General features: G+C 37.5%; 4 protein-coding genes across 4 annotated transcripts; 2 read left to right on the plus strand and 2 right to left on the minus strand.

The window, feature by feature from the left end:
* Positions 1 to 6167: 6167 nt before the first annotated feature.
* LOTGIDRAFT_222853 (hypothetical protein) lies at positions 6168 to 9438 on the minus strand. The gene is made up of 9 exons (XM_009067838.1): positions 9341 to 9438; positions 9078 to 9146; positions 8743 to 8850; positions 8386 to 8481; positions 8116 to 8264; positions 7701 to 7762; positions 7351 to 7541; positions 6948 to 7073; positions 6168 to 6642 (listed from the first exon to the last, which is right to left on the minus strand). Exons 1-9 carry the CDS (start codon positions 9425 to 9427, stop codon positions 6538 to 6540), a joined length of 993 nt encoding a protein of 330 aa, XP_009066086.1. The 5' UTR covers positions 9428 to 9438; the 3' UTR covers positions 6168 to 6537.
* Positions 9439 to 9801: 363 nt separating this feature from the next.
* LOTGIDRAFT_197490 (hypothetical protein) lies at positions 9802 to 13904 on the plus strand. The gene is made up of 9 exons (XM_009067839.1): positions 9802 to 9827; positions 10208 to 10342; positions 10626 to 10835; positions 11325 to 11440; positions 12021 to 12105; positions 12291 to 12435; positions 12616 to 12729; positions 13122 to 13250; positions 13404 to 13904. Exons 1-9 carry the CDS (start codon positions 9807 to 9809, stop codon positions 13481 to 13483), a joined length of 1035 nt encoding a protein of 344 aa, XP_009066087.1. The 5' UTR covers positions 9802 to 9806; the 3' UTR covers positions 13484 to 13904.
* Positions 13905 to 15498: 1594 nt separating this feature from the next.
* Positions 15499 to 15828, minus strand: LOTGIDRAFT_133916 (hypothetical protein; the record flags this gene model as incomplete). Its single annotated transcript, XM_009067840.1, has 1 exon — positions 15499 to 15828. A coding segment is annotated over one exon (330 nt), but the record flags the coding sequence as incomplete, so codon positions are not given.
* A 414-nt stretch (positions 15829 to 16242) lies between these two features.
* Positions 16243 to 19055, plus strand: LOTGIDRAFT_236745 (hypothetical protein). The gene is made up of 7 exons (XM_009067841.1): positions 16243 to 16314; positions 16435 to 16520; positions 16870 to 16922; positions 17582 to 17699; positions 18045 to 18173; positions 18399 to 18511; positions 18789 to 19055. The coding sequence occupies exons 1-7, from the start codon at positions 16310 to 16312 to the stop codon at positions 19032 to 19034; spliced, it is 750 nt and encodes a 249-aa protein (XP_009066089.1). The 5' UTR covers positions 16243 to 16309; the 3' UTR covers positions 19035 to 19055.
* The last annotated feature ends 295 nt before the right edge of the window (positions 19056 to 19350 follow it).

Raw genomic sequence — 19350 nt, forward strand, 5'->3', positions numbered from 1 at the left:
GCACTGGAGCCCTTGCGGTTTACACAGTCCGATTCCGCAGTCGGTTTTGCTGTCATGCTGCGACTGTTCAGACGGTTTGGCGTAACCGCCGATCCTCCTTACGTTTCTATGCGCCATCTTGAATTGCCTAAAATGGTAAAACGAGTATGGTTACTAATGGTGGGGATAGGGAGGGGGGGGGGGGGGGATAACCGAATGACCGCAATAAACGCATATTCGACTATTGTCAGTTCATCAAACCAAGTTTCAGCTACCCGCACTCCTTTTCGGGGGGGGGGGGGGGGGAGTCTCTTTCTATCAGCTTATCTGTACCCATTTACAGCTTGGTCGACTAGAATATCTGGCCGAACCTCTTGGCATTGATCTCTCCTTGATTATCTGTACCCATTTATAGCTGGGTTGACTGGAATAATGCGGATCTTTTCTACCAGCTTGTCCTTGACCAAACCTCTTGGCTTTGATCTCTGTAGGATTATCTGTACCCATTTACAGCTGGGTCAACTGGAATAATGAGGATCTTTTCTACCAGCTGGTCCTTGACCGAACCTCTTGGCATTGATCTCTCTCGAATTATCTGTACCCATTTACAGCTAGGTCACCAAAGAATAGAACCGACGACCATCATAGGCTAATGCCTGTGCCGCTTTTATTGAAGTAAAGGTGCTTGTGAACTTACCTTGGCAAGGTTTAGGCTGTCATATTTTAATTTCTAAAATCCGTCGATATCCAAACTCAACAAATCCCAAATAATACCTGTAAAGAAATTTGAATCTATTATATAAGCAATAGGCATGTTCGGCAACACTCGGACGTTTCCGTAAAGTTGAATTTACCTCGGTAATGAGTGTATCGAATCCTTGTGTCTTCTGGAGCGAGTCCCTTTACTTTTTGGTTTGTCACGTGATTGTAACATTGCGATCTGAAAATAGTCCCTAACATTTGACACTCACTGATGCATTTATTCTATATTGTGACCATCGGTTTACCAACTATACATTTTTGTCTCTTGAAGTCAAAAGTTCTAGTTTTTAGGGAGATTTTCTTTTGGCTTTACAGTTGATTGTAGTCCCGAACGACATCCTTACGCCGCAAGAAAACGCTAACGAATCTTTCACGGTGGATTGTTTACAATAGGCAGCCAAGCCCGACCTCAACCCCGTGCCCCATTGTTCATTTAATAGGGTATTTATTATAATACTTATCTTAGGTATATAGAGGTCAAGGTGGGGTCTCCCAAGCAGAACTATTATAACTTTAAAACGGTGGGGGTTCTTGTTTTTATTTTCGCTTATTATTGGGCCCATCAAAATATATTGGGGGGGGGGGGGGGGACATTTTTTATATCTTGCTACAATGTACCTAAAATGCGATGAAATTGAGTTTTACACCCTTCGCAATATTGTAGGCCTATATTTTCGCACCTTCTTGAGCTATATATAAAACAAAGTTAGACAGCATTGTTTTTTCCAGCCCCACATTAACCCTGTCAACAAAGCTACCATCATTGTACACTATTTGGAGTTGATTCACTACGTTTTACATTTCAACCTTGCAAATCTACGCAGATGAAGGTGCAATCGGTGTCGCATATCACGTAAAATTATTAACTAAGAAAAACTTTTTTAAATTCCCTAGTCACGGCTCTACGCCTTCTAATGAAAGCCTTCGGGCGTTCAATAGCAAACACATAGTGAAATAAATCGAGAAGAATTTGTGAAGGTTGGTTTCAACTTACCTTCTCCAGTGTCGTAGCCCAAATTTCTTAATTTAAGAGACAGTCTAGGTTTTTTTTTTCGCAGGTCAAAAGACATTTTAGCTCAAATTTATGAAATATATACATCAAAATCTAAAGAAATGTTTTCTTAACTTACTTGAAATTTTAACTTAAAGGGACAGGTTCGCCATCCGTTCGACCAATCGTTCCTTAGTCTCAGAAAGGAGAATTTTATTAGCTTAGCTAATTATAGTAATAGTTCATTGTAATCTAACAAATTTTCTACTGCGATCCTGTTCTAATGGCGTTGTTTTGTCCAATCGTAAGACACGTTGCTCGATAACAAAGATGAATTATGGGATAGCGAAACCCAAAGAGGCTTATATTTCTCTGACCCTATCACTATCCCGAAATTTGTCTTCCAAAAAGGAGATAGTATGAAATTAGATTGCGTGTTTACAGGCTATATTATTTTTGGCAATGTTTATGACTTTTATGGTGGATGCTATATTGTTATTATCAACAACGGCGTCCCAATTTCTGTCCTGAATTCGATACCCATCTTCACAATGGCAAGCTATTACGAACTGCATCTTACACCTTGACTGCAATTGCCACCTTCCTTGTATCACAGAAGTTTGTAAATGCAGCGATTTGATTGGATTGTAACAATAGGTTATAATGTTTACAGGCTTTTTGTTGTGGGCTCTGATGTGCTGTATTCGCTGGGTACAATCAATTCAAATCGCTGTATTCCGTGATACAAAAATTAAACAAAATTGAAACGTCGAATCTACGATTAAAAAAAGGTCAAAATAATAAACCATTTCCGGTCATTACATTGACCACTGCAATAAGTTATGAAATTTATTTAAAACCTTCAAACTCTATGATAATTGACATTTTCATTGCGAACACAACAGTTCGTAAAAAATAAGCCTTCAGAGTACTGTAATCTGGAGCAATGCACGGAGGTACATAACGTATCTCTCAATTCAAGAGAGTACCCTAACATTCCAGAATATCTCACTCTACTGCCTCTCTTACTCTCCCTTTAACACACTGCCCTTCTGTCTTACCCTTCCTCTAACTCTGCCTCTTATCACTGTCCTTCTCTCTAACACTACCTTCTAACTCTGCCTTCCAATCACTGTCCTCTAACTCTGCCTTCCTATCACTGTCCTTCTCTCTAACTCTGCCTTCCAATCACTGTCCTCTAACTCTGCCTTCCTATCACTGTCCTTCTCTCTAACTCTGCTTTCCAATCACTGTCCTTCTCTCTTACACTACCTTCTAGCTCTGCCTTTTTTCGCTATCCTTCCTTCTCTCTTACATTGACTTCCTCTCTCACTGTCCTTCTCTCTTTCACTCTCCTAACACTGACTTTCTCTCTCACTGTCCTTCTCTCTTACACTGCCTTTCACTCTCCTAACCCTGACTTCCTCTCTCACTGGCTTTCTAACTTTGACTTTCTCTCTCACTGTCCTTCTCTCTTACACTGCCTTTCACTCTCCTAACTCTGACTTCCTCTCTCACTGGCTTTCTAACTTTGACTTTCTCTCTCACTGCCCCGTACTCTGACTTCCTCTCTCACTGGCTTTCTAACTTTTGACTTCCTCTCACTGTCCCCGTACTCTGCTTTCCTGTCACTGACCTTAACTCGAAATCCGATTATTAATAACCCTTTAATTGAACGAGGTACTAAGAATAAGCTCATAGTATGATTTCAGAAATATTGGCGCATATTCAATGGGGAACGCGTGTCTAGACAGCGTATTATATAATTTTATAACCTTGGTATACAACGTTCAAAAAATCAACCTCTTTGTTGTACAATAACATATCTCCCTATCTTTACACTTTTTCTTGGATCGTGGACGTTGGTAAATACATCGGCCTGATTTGATTGTACGGCTGCAAATACAACCAATCAGGGTCTTCGATTACGCATGAAGGCTTAATGATTCATTCCAATCAAATTGCTTCATTTACAGACGCCCTTGATACAAGAAGAAGTGTCTAATGATGTCAAAGTATTAGACGGACTTAGTAAATATTGACATTGTGAAGATGATAGCCGATAAGAGTCCAGGTTTAAACCTGATCAAACCATTATCAGTGAGGGACCTTTAAAACCTAGTATATCTTGGTATGACGGTGAATAGATTTCGAGATAACTAGCTCATACCCTAACATTAGTAAGTTTGTTTTAACTAACCGCTGAGTGACCCTTGATACCACTGTATGATTGTGTTTCCCAATTCGACAACGGAATTAGGTTCTAAAAACTCGTATGAAAGTAAAATAAACGTAGGCTAACACATACCCACATTCAAATATATAATCTCCAAGTAGACCTTTCAAATGTTGAGACTCGTAATATTGGTTCACCTAGAGAGGGCTATATAATCCACTATACAACTTTATCAAATAAAATATGGGACTATCAATGCATATAGGTCATAATCATCGTTATAGATATGGTAGTCCGAATGTCTGACTTATAAGTCGTTATTGTCTATGAAATATGTTAGTCCGAATACCTGACACAAACTAAGGGTGATTTAAAAGGAATCTATGGTAAAGTCGAGCGAAAATTTTTGGGCATATTCCAGTTCAATTCAAAACATAAAAGGAAGCTACCTACCCGTTCAAATCCTTTTAATTGGGTTTATCGGATTAGCTTTCCCGTGGATCCCCAATTTGCCAGAAAGTGAAACGGGGCACTCCCCCCCCCCCCCTCCCTCCCACACATACACAATCTGCTTTTCCCATGGGTTTCCTCGCGAGACTCACAAAAGAGCATTTAGAGCACCCTTTCTTCCCTGGTGCTTAAGAATCCTGATTTCCATTAAGACTTATAGAAATGTCGAGAACTTCCAAAGTAGGAGAGATGAACTATCGCAGTTTACAGCATTGGGAAGCCAAGATTTGGAACTACTGTGTGACTTAATTTTATCAACGTACCTCAATTAGTTTGGCCGTGGTGAAGCATCGAACCAAAAAACCATAAACCATAGAATTTGGATTGCATCCATTCATGCCCCACAATTCTTGTATCTGCAAAAGAAATTAAAATATGATTCTACAAATCACATGTTGCTATGGTTACATAATATTTTGTCCTGCAAATGCATCCATTATTCGTGCAATTCCATGCAGTGTGCAATGAGGGAAATTTTGCCAAGACAATCATGTAATTTCCATGTAAGCGTCACTCTCTGACTTGCATCATTTCCAAGTCACCAGGTTTAACTAAGCTCTACACCTCAGTGCTATGGGTTCGAAAATGCAGCTCAAGATAAGAGAATCGGTTGATGCCATGGGTAGTGCTCTAGATTTAATCTCATTTAAAGAAATGCAGCCTTCACTTTCAGTAATTTTGTCTAGAAAGTCGCTGAACGATTTGCGGTCTAAGGGAGAAAACTCGATTTATAAAATTTACTTTGACTAAAGACTACAGTTAATTCATTAAAAAATGTATTAAGTATTTAGACCCCTTTATCACTGTAATTTTTATCGATGAAGTCAATAGTTAAATGGCTATAGCATATTGCTTTCCGGACCATCCTATGGAATGTTTGTTAAAGTTTTAACTTAAGGTACCCTGACACCAGAGCGATTAGCATGTGCGCATGGTTGCGAATAATAAAGAAGGCCATGAGTGCCGAACGCAACTCACTTCTCGGTTGCATGTGAGTTGCGTTCGAAACATATTTTAGGGCCAATACAGTAGACATTTTCTTGAAAACACGATAAAGCAGGTGCGTTCATTCACATTTGTGGGGAATCCCAATATCTAGTCCGAAACTACTGAACTTTAAGAGACAGTCATCCCCCGCAACCTTACGTACGGTTGTTGACACTCTACCAGCCTCATGTTTGGATGGGCTTGCAATGTTGTCCCCCATTGCACAAAGAATGGTGTTCATTTCTTTCAAGATGGTGGTCAAAAGGTTTCATGGGTTCGAACCCCCCTCAAGGCATGTATTATATGAGTCAATGGCACGAAGCTTCAAAGGTAGACCATTACATCTACTCACAACGTAGCGGTAAAAACATGTAATGCATAGTTAAAGAATTAACTGTAGTCTCTAGTCAAAGTAATTTTCATAAATCGAGTTTTCTCCCTTGGATCATAAATCGTTCAGCAAATTACTCCAGCGTCAAAGTTACTGCGACGGCTGTTTTCCTTAAAAGAAATTAAATTTTGAGCTCTGGAAAGCACTGGCCATGGCATCAATCGATCCTCTTGTATTTAGCAGCAATTTCGAACCCATGGCACCAGTCTGTGGAGCTTGGCATCGTTCCAGACATGACCATTAGATTAAATCTGGTGATCGGGAAATGATGGCACTCAGAGGTGCTGAAATGCATGCAGATTGTCCTGGCAAATGATAACATATCTGAAACTGGAGCTTGGGCGTAGGGGATCGAAGCCAGACAAGCCCGATTTCTTTTTTTTTTACACTTACAAATAAAATTTATTACACAAGATTTCCATATAAACAATATATTAAGCACTGGTTGACAATATCACAGTTCCCTCTTAAAAAATGATTTTTTTAATTCTAATAATCTCCTTTAATTCTTAAATGCTCATATTCCTTTACCCGTACTACCTCTCTAAATAAAAAGTCTAAAAAGGTTCCCTCTGTAAAATTAAAACTGAACGCACCTAAAGAAGTAATGGACCTTAATTATCCAATCCAATTTCAATCAGATGAAAATTCACGTCTTAAAATGTAGGAAGAAATATGAGTCTTTCTATGACGACTCAAAAACACAGTTCTTCATCGAGTCCAATATTTTAGGACACATCTTTATAAACTTGATTTGGTAGCTTGGGCAACTTTAGATCCTGGTGGTCTGCCGAGGTAAGAAGAGATGAAGTGTCCAGCTTCAATTAACTTTGGTAGATTGACACCCTGTAAGAGAATAAGAGAACAGATTTAAACTCATCCCAAACGGATTTTGGGATCATGCGAACATAATTCATTCATGGGCTACATTTACAACAATACAATGGGCTACAAACTACAAACTATAACCCATGACCATAAAGATCACAATTCATGGGAACAATCTTCATCATTCACATCCACATAATACCACAATTCATGGGCTACAAAACCATCATTCATGGGCACAGAAGCCTCAACCATGGGCAAATACCACAATTCATGGGATTAACTCATTATTTGTGGCAGGATAACTATAATAGTAAACCTACCGTTTTGATGGATAATCCATTCATTAAATAAACTACATCTTCAGTAGACACATTACCACTGGCTCCTTTAGCATAGGGGCAACCACCTAGACCAGATACAGAGCTGTCCACTACACTTACTCCCATCTGCAATATAAACAAAATAACACACCATAAACTTTCCTCCAAACCACGGAGGGCTGTGCCTGCAACATTAATTGGAGAGGTTCTTCCCACGAAAACTTTGAAATATTGTGATTTTGATGCATTTTGACACATTTTTTAGGGAAAATCTTTTCTCAAAATTATGAAGTTGGTGTACAAACTATATTTCTATGAGGACAAATACCAGCCCCATCCCACCCACCCCAGTACCCTTCCTGGTGTCCCAACTGTCTCCTGGTAAGTGAAAGAAAGTCATTACCTGTAGAGCAGCGAATATGTTGGCCAACGCCTGGCCATATGTATCGTGACAATGTATTGCAAGTCGATCCACAGGAACTTGTTTACTGACTGTGGAGATCAGTTCCCGAACCAGTCCTGGTGTTCCCACACCTATAGTATCTCCCAGTGATATCTCATAGCATCCCAACTCATATAACTTCTTAGCTACCTGAAAAATACCAGGTATCACTTTATTTTATAACAGAAATGAAAAAAAAAGAAAAGAAACAACAATGTTTTAACGATCTAGGTTCACAAAGGATCCTTTCTACCAGCTAGTCCTTGACTTAACCTCTTGGCATTGATCTTTGGATTCTAAAAGGCTTACATCGGCTACTTTCTGTGGTTGGACATCACCTTCATATGGACAGCCCATAACACAGGACACATACCTAGAATATATAACATTGGAACATCTATATTGATTTGAGCTTTAAGACTATATCATCTTCCTCTCCTTTTTCCCACCAGCAGACCAAGAACAGCACAGTGAAGGGAACATTAACCAATAAGTGGTATTTCAACTCTGTCCATGCATATAAACAGCAAAATTTGGATCCCACATGCAATGGGAACACTTACTGGTACTGGTATGTTACAGCCTTAGCTGTTTGGTCTCCACAAGGGACACTTACCCACGAACTGGTATGTTACAGCCTTAGCTGTTTGGTCTCCACAAGGGACACTTACCCACGAACTGGTATGTTACAGCCTTAGCTGTTTGGTCTCTACAAGGGACACTTACCCACGAACTGGTATGTTACGATCTTTAGCGGCTTCAGTAACTACCCGAAATCTTTCAATACTTTCATCTATGGAACAATTGATGTTTTTCTTACTGAAAGATTCTGAAGCTGCTCCAAAAATAGCCACTTCACTTACGTTACTCTCTACCTAAAAATAGAAGTGGTTGACGAGGTCAAAAGAGTTGTTCATGGGTCAATTTGGTTTGTTCTGGGGAATGGTTCAGAGTTGTTCTGGAACAGAAAAGATCCTCAAAAGATTGAAAACTTACTGCAGATTTGAAGCCTTTCAGATTTGGTGTTAGAGCAGAATAAACAACATTGGGTTTTCTTTGGATTTCTGCTAGAACCTCCTTGTGGTCTCCCATCTAAAAATAGAACAAATTTCACATTGGGTATTCAATGGAATGGAGATATTCATAAACCATGTAGACTCTTCGAAGAAGATGCTTAGCTGATAAATCTAGTGGCAGACTGGCATTGGCTTTTCAGAAAACCTCTTTACAATGCCATTATGGGGATGGGGATATTCAATAGCCATGTGGACCCCTCGAAGCAGGTGCTTAGCTGATAAGCCTAGTGGCAGAGTGGCATCAGGGAGAGTGAGTAAGAAAAGATGTTCAACTTACCTGAGGAACCCATTTTGGAGAGACAAAACTTGTGACCTCTATAACAGGAAGGCCTGATTCTGATAATTTATTTATCAATTCTACTTTTATTTTGCTGGGTACAATATCCTGAAACAACACATTCTACATAGAAATATACAGTATGATTACAATATGAATTTTTCTTATAGTTTGATCTACACTGTAATCTAAGCAGTTTTCTACCAAAGTCCAGTTCTAAGTTATTTGTAAATTGAATTTACAGAGTCAATAAGTGTGTATCTGCCTATAACCTCGTACAGTACTGTTTTAGTTAAGTGTTTTATATTATAAAAATTAAAGTTATCTTTCCTGACCTTTTCATTCTGTAAGCCATCCCTGGGTCCAACTTCTACGATTTTAACAAAACTTGGCAATCCTGCAATCTGGAAAGAAACAACACAAAGGATTTGACTGACAAAGTAGAGTGTTTGCAGATAAGAAAAAGAAAGTGATACGATCGGACCAGAAAGAATTGGATAGGTCCAGAAAGAATTGGATAGGTCCAGAAAGAATTGGACAGGATAGGTGACCGCACAGGACATCATAAAAGAATAATAGACAGTTGCTGCTGACTTACAGAGACTTGTGTTAGCTGACGGACTTGCTGTTGATATACTTTTCTTATTTTGTTTGTAATGTTTATTAACTGCCTGGGCGCAGCCATATTGGAAATGCAAGGGAGAAAACTCATCTAAGAAATTCCCTACAGACAACAACAAATTAATTTAAATCACGTGACTTTTGTTATTAAAATTAAGTCACATGACTATGTCACATGACTTTTGTCACATGACTATCACATGATACACCCCATCTCGTGATAAAAATTCCGTTATAAAATAAAAAGTAACTCAAATTTTACACCTACCCATTGTTTTGAGTGGTTAATTAGCAATCAAAGGTGAGATGTGGTCAGGAATTAACAGCTTTTGTTTACGGATATTTTTTTCAGTTAGTTTGTAGGGTTTGAGGAGGGAGACGCAAGACAAAGGACGAAAGTGGCGAAAGGGACTTGTGTCTGTTAAGGGGAAAAAGCCAAGCTCATGTCGTTCAACTTCCTAAAGGCATTATAATTTTTGTTTCCTTGTTAGGTCAGACATATTGAGGCATCAGTTTGTTTTAAAATCTGTCAGCTTGCAATCCCGAATTTGGAAAATTCATTTTAGAGAACTTTTAGGGCTTATAAGTAGGTGTAATGTTTAAAGTCTTTTGTTTTTTTTATCTATTACCGTACTGTATTTGACAGATAAAGACCAACACTAAATTGCTTTCTGTCTTAAGCGAAAACAGAGTTCACAAGGTTTAGAATACCTTCATCATTTCAAAAAGAAGGCTAGGCTATCCTTTTAAGGACCAAACTTTGTGAGTGTTTCAAATTTTAAGCACTAGTTGAATGTTTTACTCTAAAATTTGTATTTTAATAACAATTTTTTCTCTTCTTCAGAACATTATGAAGTTATTTGTAGCAGTCGTCGCTGCTCTGGTTGTCGTGGCAACAGCAGCACCAAAAAAACCTAACTTTGGTCTGTTGTCAGACGCAGAGATTGATTATATCAATAAAGCGGCAAAAACATGGAAGGTTTGTGAAATGATATCAGAGTTGTCTATCTTGAATTAAACAAACATTCCGAACTTGTTTCGAAATGTAGACATGAGATTAAGTTCTACCTGTGCAACTTAAGTAGGGATCCAGACTGAAAATAGGTCAGTTGTCTGAAGATTGTATCGCTCTGTCTTGGCTTTCGCTAGCCCACAATTCATAGTCGATCTGTAGACACAGATTATACAAGATCTTTCCCAGATTATCCCTAATCGTTTTCGCCTTCATCTACTTGTAATGTGATAATCTTTTTATTTTTCAGGCTCAACGAAATTTTGCTGAAAATATTGACCGCAAATATATCCACAAATTGATGGGTGTCCATCCTGACTCTAAAAAATACCACGATAAACTTCCACAGAAAACACATCAAGTAGCAGATCTTCCCACCAATTTTGATGCTCGAGTTCAATGGCCGAACTGTCCAACATTGAAAGAAGTCCGAGACCAGGGAAGCTGTGGATCCTGCTGGGTAAGTTTAGTTCTACAACACATAGGGTGAAACATGTTTCAGGTTCTGTCAAATTTCAGTAGGGACACAGGCTGAAATAGGTCAGATGTCTGAAGATCGCACAGCGTGAACCTTTGAATAACAGCATGTTTCAGGTTCTGTCAAACTTCAGTAGGTACACAGGCTGCTATAGATCAGTTGTCTGAAGATCTCTACTTGTCAAACTTCAGTAGGGACACAGGCTGAAACAATTCAGTTGTCTAAAGATCGCATAGAGTGAAACTCTGAGTAACAGCATGTTTCATGTTCTGTTTTAATTATATATATCATTACTTCCCTTTTCCATAGGCATTTGGTGCTGTTGAAGCTATGTCCGACAGAATTTGCATTCGTTCCAACGGAACTGAAAACAGACACATCTCTGCTGAAGATTTATTGACATGCTGCTCTTCTTGTGGCTATGGGTAAGAAATCAGACGCCATTTATTTTTAATTTCTTTATGTTTCTAGGCATTTGGAGCAGTGGAAGCCATGTCCGATAGAATCTGTATCTCTTCCAACGGAACCAAAAATCGTCACATTTCTGCCGAAAACTTGATGACATGCTGCCATCTATGTGGTTTTGGGTGAGATTTCATTGGCAGCCATACAAAGCGCTTAAAAAACCCCTCCCTTTTCAGTGATCGCTTAAGCTTTTTGCTCTATTTTAAGCTCAAGCATTTTTCTGGAAAATGGAAATGAAAAATTGAAATTTATTTTAGAGTTTGGTTGATTAATAACTACATTCGTATCTCAAAAAATACTTTGAAAAAAGGCACACTTTCGACAAAAATGGATCAAGATTTTTTCAAAAATGGCTACCACATAATTTTGTCTTTGTATTGCGTTGCCTTTGTAATCCCACCCTGGTTTTTGTTGGCTCCAAGCTTTTGCCATGCCTCTTATGTTAGTATTAAGTAATAATGAATAAAGACGTCCGGTCTTTTTGTTGCATCTGTGCGTAGGTGAAGTGGGACTGGATGATACAGACTACAATGAATTTCATTTGCTTAACACACTGGATATCTTTGTCTATGATTTTGTTTACAGAAGCTAAAAATTGACGATGATCTTATCAGCATCTCACGAAAGTTTGGTCTTATCCAATGTCCAATGAAATCGTTTGTTACAAATGTTAATTCCATCCAATGAAATTTCTTGTTTCAGATGTAATGGTGGATTCCCTGCTGCTGCTTGGGATTTCTTTAAAACTGAAGGAATCGTCACTGGAGGCCAGTACAACTCTCACCAGGTTAGTGGACCGTGGTTTGAACATTTTATGGTCGTGAAGTCACACAATATTTTGAGTATTCATATATGATTGATAGCATCAAATGGCACCATTCCAATTTTCAATCAGACGTCTATGATTAATAATTAGTAATTACAGAAATGCTAAAAAGTGCAGAAAACCTCTTTACAATCTTTTTGTTGCAGGGATGTCAACCATATGAAATTAAATCTTGTGATCACCATGTTGTCGGCCATCTTGCTCCATGTTCCGGAGAAGGAAAAACACCCAGATGTTCCCACAAATGTGAGGCCAACTATAACGGTACATATTCTGCAGACAAAGTCAGAGGTAGGAATTATCAAAATATTCCTTAATGTTAGTTTTTCTAGTTTTTTTTTAAATGACGTCAATTTCCGCTGTAGATAACCTCGCCAAGACTCTGACATCTTCCCATCCCCCCACTGGAAATAATTCCTCCCCATGGTCTTCCATACACATATAACTCATAAGATTCTATTGTTATTTCAGGTAAATCTTCCTATAGAGTAGAGTCTGTTCAAGATGTCATGGCTGAATTAGTAAATAATGGACCAGTTGAAGCTGCTTATACTGTTTACGCCGATTTCTTAAACTATAAATCAGGTACATCCTTTCTTTTCTTTCATCAAGAATGTTCGTAAGTCAAAACTTAGTAAATGTATTTCCAATTTTGGTTGGGCATGCGTGACAAATTAAGAAAAACTGGCGTGACAGACCAAGGAACTGGGCACTTTGTGACATATGATATAACTGGTAAATACATCAGCTTAGCTCACACAAGAAGTATGTCTCCCATTTGAGACCAGAAAATACCCAAGTTGGATTGGATCCTGAGGAGTATATTTCCCTTTTGAGTTCAGAAGTTGGATTGGATCCACAACTCTGGATTGTCCTATCATTATGGTATTTTTGGAAGAGTCAGTTTCCCCTTCGAGATCAGATGGATTGGATCCGCAACTCTGAATTGCCCATCATTGTCGTCTTGTACATTTTAGGCGTCTATCAACATACTAGTGGTGCAGCTCTCGGAGGACATGCCGTAAAGATCCTGGGATATGGTGTAGAAGATGGTACTGATTATTGGCTCGTTGCCAATTCCTGGAACTCAGACTGGGGAGACAAAGGTGAGAATTTTTATGTTTTGTTTTGTAAATAATATCACACAGTCTCAACCTAAACCTTGAAAGTTGTCCCCCCATAAAGTCTGTCTACCCCTGTTTGTACCCCCAGTCTTTCTGCTGGTGAGTTGAATTTTAATATTATTTTTTTTTATCCAGGTTTCTTCAAGATTCGAAGAGGAACTGACGAATGTGGTATCGAAAGTCAAATTGTGGCTGGAGAACCAAACATTAATTAAACAGTCTACTCAACTACCCGTCTCAAAATCCTACTGCAGAAAACTTATACAACGATAATCAAAAACAAACCCACAAATTTGATTCATTTCCTAAAGTGGTCTCAAGTTGACACACCTAGTCAAAAAGTAGCATCAGGTGTCCCAACATTATAGTGCAAAGAGCTCAAATTCAATTTTAATACGTTTTAAAATTCAGCCAATTATTGTAGAGAAATTTTGAACCAGAATTGAATTCTAGTTATTTGATTGGATGAAAGTTCATTTAGAGTCTACATGCTCAGTCAAAAGTTATATATTTTTAACCAAACTATTTTACTAATTTTTCTGTACTTATTTTTAATGGTGTAAATATTTGTCATTTTTTAAAGTGTTCAAACATTCTTAAAGCTGACATTTTGATTAATAAAGCTTATTTTTTTAACTTGATGTTTTGTGATATTGGATTGGCCGAAAGGAAAGTGTTACGAGTGCGGCAAAGTTTGATCCTTTTGGGCTCTGGACTGGTGAATTCTGCATGATCAGAGTTCATGGAATCAACTGGTTCAGAACGCATTCCGCATGTATCAAAAAAGCAGGTGAAGACAGAATTCAAAATGGCGAAGAAAGGAAAAAAATTTGAATGTGCCATCTGGTCCAGTACCTTTCAATTATAGACGGAACCTGTTCAGAACTAATATATCCAGCGCCACCCTTTTCTTACTTCAAAGTTGGTTGTTAGAAGATCTTGTTTTAAAGGGGAATAACTGAGGAAGTACAAATTCTAAACAAGGGAGCTTACTCCAATTTATTCTGGTGCAAAAGACATTTTTTGTCATAACAATGATTTTCATTGATAATCCAAAACTGTTTCCACGAAATCATTCACACAAAATGCCCAAAAACTACCGATATTTTCACAGAAAATGTCTCGTAAGCATCGGCAAGTTTATAAATTCAACGACCCACGTTTTTATCACATATTCATATTGATTGTAAGATTTTTGGGAAACGGATTCCAAGATTCACTCACCCATTTGTTCAGTATCTTGTCTGCTATTTTTACACTCTTCGTTTCACTCGCTGATCGAGGTTAATACTACTTTTTTCTCAAATTTTTTCTTGTTTGTAGCAATGGTTACCGCTCTCCCTGAAAAAGAAAGTTTCGGGCAAATGATGTTTTATGTCCTAATGTTTCTTTGGCAAAGAATGTTGGACAGTACCCTCTTTGGAACTGTTTCAGATGTCCATTTGGGTCAAGGACCAGCTGGGAGAGAGAATCCCCATAATTCTAGTTGACCAAGCAGTAAATGGGTATGGGTCTAATTCAGGAAAGATTAAAGCCAAAGGGCTTGGTCAAGGACCAGCTAGTAGACAGGAACCTCATGAACCTAAAAAAGAAAATGGTGGTCTCTTTTCTTTCTGTACGTAATATGATATTTGTAATATATTCAGTGTTTTTTTAAGACCACCTTAAACACATAATTTATAAGTTCAAGGTCTAATACAGACAGCCAATTCACAATCAAGTTGGATTGTCCTGTATTAACTTAAAGAAAAGCCCTCCTGTTCTACACCCATTTCTAAAAAAACAAAGCAACTGGTTGGGGCATGAACATTTTATATCATAATAGAATAGCTTTGTTCATTATCTGGTTTAAATGGTGACATAATAGTGACATCATGATAGGTTTAAGTTTGTCTATAATTAAAGGAACCACACATGTCTGAATGGTGCAAATATATTTAAAAAAAACTCTTTAGAATACAAATTTATTGTTTGAATCTCTGATAGTTTCTAAATCAACATTAAAATGAATAATATTTCACTGTAGCTGCCATACTTTTACAAAAATCATTGTCCCCAAACAAGGGTATGCATCTTTAAAAATGTTATCTTTTGAGCCACAAGTACTTGATAAGTTCTAAATCAAACATGAAATTGTATGCAATATCTACATATTGACGTTCAGTAAACAATTCAACTTTTTATGTTTGAATTTTATTTTATCTCACATTAGTTATTGAGGAAAGATATTCTAATACCACATTTTAGGGGTAAGGATTATATTAAATAACAGAACAAAAAAAATTGAGCACATAATATGCAGAAAACTGAGCACATAATGTATGGAAAATTGAGCACATAATGGGCAGAAAATAGAGCACAAAAAAGGCAGAACTGAGCAGATAATGTGTAGAAAATTGAGCACATCATGTGCAGAAGCACAAAATAGGCAGAACTGAGCACATAATGTGTAGAAAATTGAGCACATCATGTGCAGAAAACTGAGCACATAATGTGTAGAACTGAGCACATAATGTATGGAAAATTGAGCACATAATGTATGGAACATTGAGCACATAATATGCAGAAAACTGAGCACATATTGTACAGAAAACTGAGCACTTCATGTGCAGAAATCATGTGCAGAATACTGAGCACATAATGTGTAGAAAACTGAGCACACAATGTACAGAAATTTAAACACATAATGTGCAGAAAACTGAGCACATAATGTATGGAAAATTGAGCACATAATGCACAGAAAATTGAGCACATAATGTGCCGGAAACGGAGCACATAATGTGCAGAAAATGGAGCACATAATGTACAGAAAATTGAGCACACATTGATAGGGCATTGTGGCATTTCATCCCATCCCCTTGCTCTTTAAAACTCTATTGTCTTGAAACACCCAATGAAACAGTGAGATTTTATCAGTATTCTAACAGTTTAAACTCTTGATACCCTTGATACTAAATTACTTATTGTGGATTGAGGTTTGGGAGCAATTAAATATTTTGGATTTTAATCATTGACTTGATTCTATTTCAACAAAGCGAAAAATGACGTAAGCATTAATTTTTTAACATTTATTTTTGAGCACTAGGCTTTTAAGAAATGCCAAAATGGATTTGTTGTGTGGTTCCGATCGTTAGTACTTGGTTTATTTATTCTGTTCTAATTCCAGAAGTCTACCGTCAAAAAAGAAAATGGCTGACCAGTCCCTGACAAAGTTCCAGAAAATCAAACTGGAATATTATTTCAATTTTTTTGGTAAGTTATTATAACATATTATTCTAAAATTATGTGGAATCATTTAGCTGTCCAACCGTAGTTTTCACAAAACATCATCTTAAAAATGTCAAGCTATTACAAACTGTGTCTTATACCTTGACAACATAAACTATATTTCTTGTATCACGAAAGTTTGTAAATGCAGCAATTTGATTGGATTGTATGCTAACAAATACAGCAAATCAAAGCTCTTGATTGATAGCAAAGTCAATTTGTTTACAGTGCATTGGCCAAGGGCTCTGATTTGCTGTATTCGCTAGTGTACAATCCAATCAAATCACTGCATCTACAAACCTTTGGTATGATAATTTTGCCTGTTTTTTATCAGATGCAGATGGAAATAAAAGTTTGGATATGAACGATTTTAAACTTCTCATGGAGGTTAGTAAATTACGATTTCTCAAGAATATATTTAATTGTCCATAACCATGGATAGGCTGTAGCTCAGTTGGTTAGGGTATTGAAATCTTTTGAAAGATAGCAAGAAACTACTTTACAACTGAATGAATGAATGAAATAGCGTGTATAAAGAGTAAAGAATCAACCACTTGTCCATGTAAAGGTGTGAAAAGGTCATCTGCTGCTCAAATAAATACATCATTATTATTTCATTATCATAAAGGTCATAGTCATTATCATTTATTATCATTCATTATCATTCATTATCATTCATTATCATCAATTTCCATGTTGAAATGCAATCAAGTTTTAATCTATCTGTTCAAACTAACCTTCAGCTGTTTAAAGGGACATGTTCACCATTTGTTTTATCAGCTTGCTTAAAGGGACAGAATAAACCATGACTAATTGTACCTTAGTCTTAGAAACAGGAATTTTATAGCTAAGCCAATCAGTAATAGTGTTCACAGCTCACTGTCAAAATTTGAGTCTTCAAATCCATGTGTGTCTAGAATTATTTGTGTTTAAAAGTTAAAATGATAACTCGTCTTTTCTTGAGACACTGTCATATATAGAAGCTCAAGCTTGTTAAAAATCCATCTCCTTCTGTACACAAATGTATCTCTTTTGTTATGTTGTAGAAAATCTTAGACTATACGAGTTGGGAATCAGATAGTATAGAAGGCAAGGAATGTTATGAGGTCTGTCATGTATTTTATGAAGTTATGACAGATAAAGCAGAGCGAGATCAAGCAGGTGGTAGGTTGGCTTCCTGAGTTCCTTGATCTTTAGTTCCTAGTTCCTTGATTGTAAAGAGGTTTGCTAGATTTTTTATGTGTATCAGGGACACTGATAGCATCAATTTGTACCATTCCAATTTTCAATCAGACGTCTGTGGTTCCTGCAATTCCACAAAATTAAAGGCAAAAGTTGTAGCTGATGTGAGCAGATGCAAGCTTTCATCATCCCTGGAAACCAAAGAATGTTATGTGCCATAGGGATAACATTGTTCATGAACATTACCAGTAGTCCATAGGCCAAATTCCCAACTGGCCTCAAATAATTACAGGTCCAGTGCCGATGTTTCCTGGATCTCGATTTCAGGTAAAGTTGAGTTAAAAGTTTGGTTTGATCTTTGGAATAAATTATTACCCGGTTGTAAAGGCCTGGGTAATCTACCCATCTGGTTACGCCGGTTAACTCCTACCCTGTTTAAAATCATTGACTATAAAGGCAAGTACATTTTTTACCACTTGTAACCATGGTTACTTAACAACCAATATGGCGTCAAAATTGTAAGATAATAAAAATGAAAATGGCAATGGCACCCCTAGAAATGAGGCTGACCTGTCCTTGGCTCCCCCAATGAGTTCTTAAATGCCTAGTGCTGTTTGCAAACCCTTAAAACAAATCATCTCCTCCATAGGACCCCAAAATAAGATTTTTTTTTGTCTGCAGAAGATGGAGTAATAGATATAGAAGAGCTGGCCTGTTTTTACCAGAAGATGGTAGGACTGCCCGAAGATGTCGCCCAAAAACGAGCCATAGACGGTTTTAAACAGATGACCGATGTAAGCTTTAAATGGAGTTTTACATCCTCCTTTTCAGTACCTGATTTGGCTAATGAAAACGACCAATGCCATGCAGTATCCACTGAGGGATCTTCCACATGCACAGTCTATAGCACATGAAACCTCCGTTTATTGTCCCATCCGAATGACTAGTTCCATGTCCACGCCTCCGACCTGCATCACTGACAGGGCGAAACCGGGTTGAAAAATCCAAAGGTATTATCTTGACATTTAAAATATGTTCAGATGACAAAATGGCAGCAAATTTCTTTTTCAGAATGGTCGATATAACCTTGACATTCATGGCTATGAACAGATTTTTGCCAATTTTCTAATTGGACGAACCTTACTCGGCCCTGGACGGTATATTTTTGGATGTTTCGAAGATAAAGTAGAACCGTTTCAAATTCTGCAGCCAGCCGTAGAAGAAGATGACGTGGACACGAGTAACCTCAAAAAATCGGCACAACGACGTGGCAGTATAGATCTCAGGGTTAAAATGAAATACAACTCAGGTGTATAATTTACATAAAATCTCAAATATTTTCGTTCTTATTTTTCTTATTCATTGAACCAATCATACCATAACCTCAGAAACAGGAATTTTTTTAGCTTAGCCAATCAGTAATAGTGTTCACAGCTCACAGTTGAAAGCGGAGCATTCTATTCCATATGTGTCCAGAATTATCCGTGTTTGAAAATTGAAATGGCATGCCATGGCCTTTAAAGGGATTGTAAAGAAGTTTTCTATATTTTTTATATGTGTATCAGGGACACTGATATCATCAATATACACCATTCTAATTTTCAATCAGATGTCAGTGTTCCTGCCATTCCAC

Source organism: Lottia gigantea (genome assembly GCF_000327385.1).
Source record: "Lottia gigantea unplaced genomic scaffold LOTGIsca_87, whole genome shotgun sequence".
In the NCBI taxonomy this organism is placed as follows: Eukaryota; Metazoa; Mollusca; class Gastropoda; family Lottiidae; genus Lottia; species Lottia gigantea.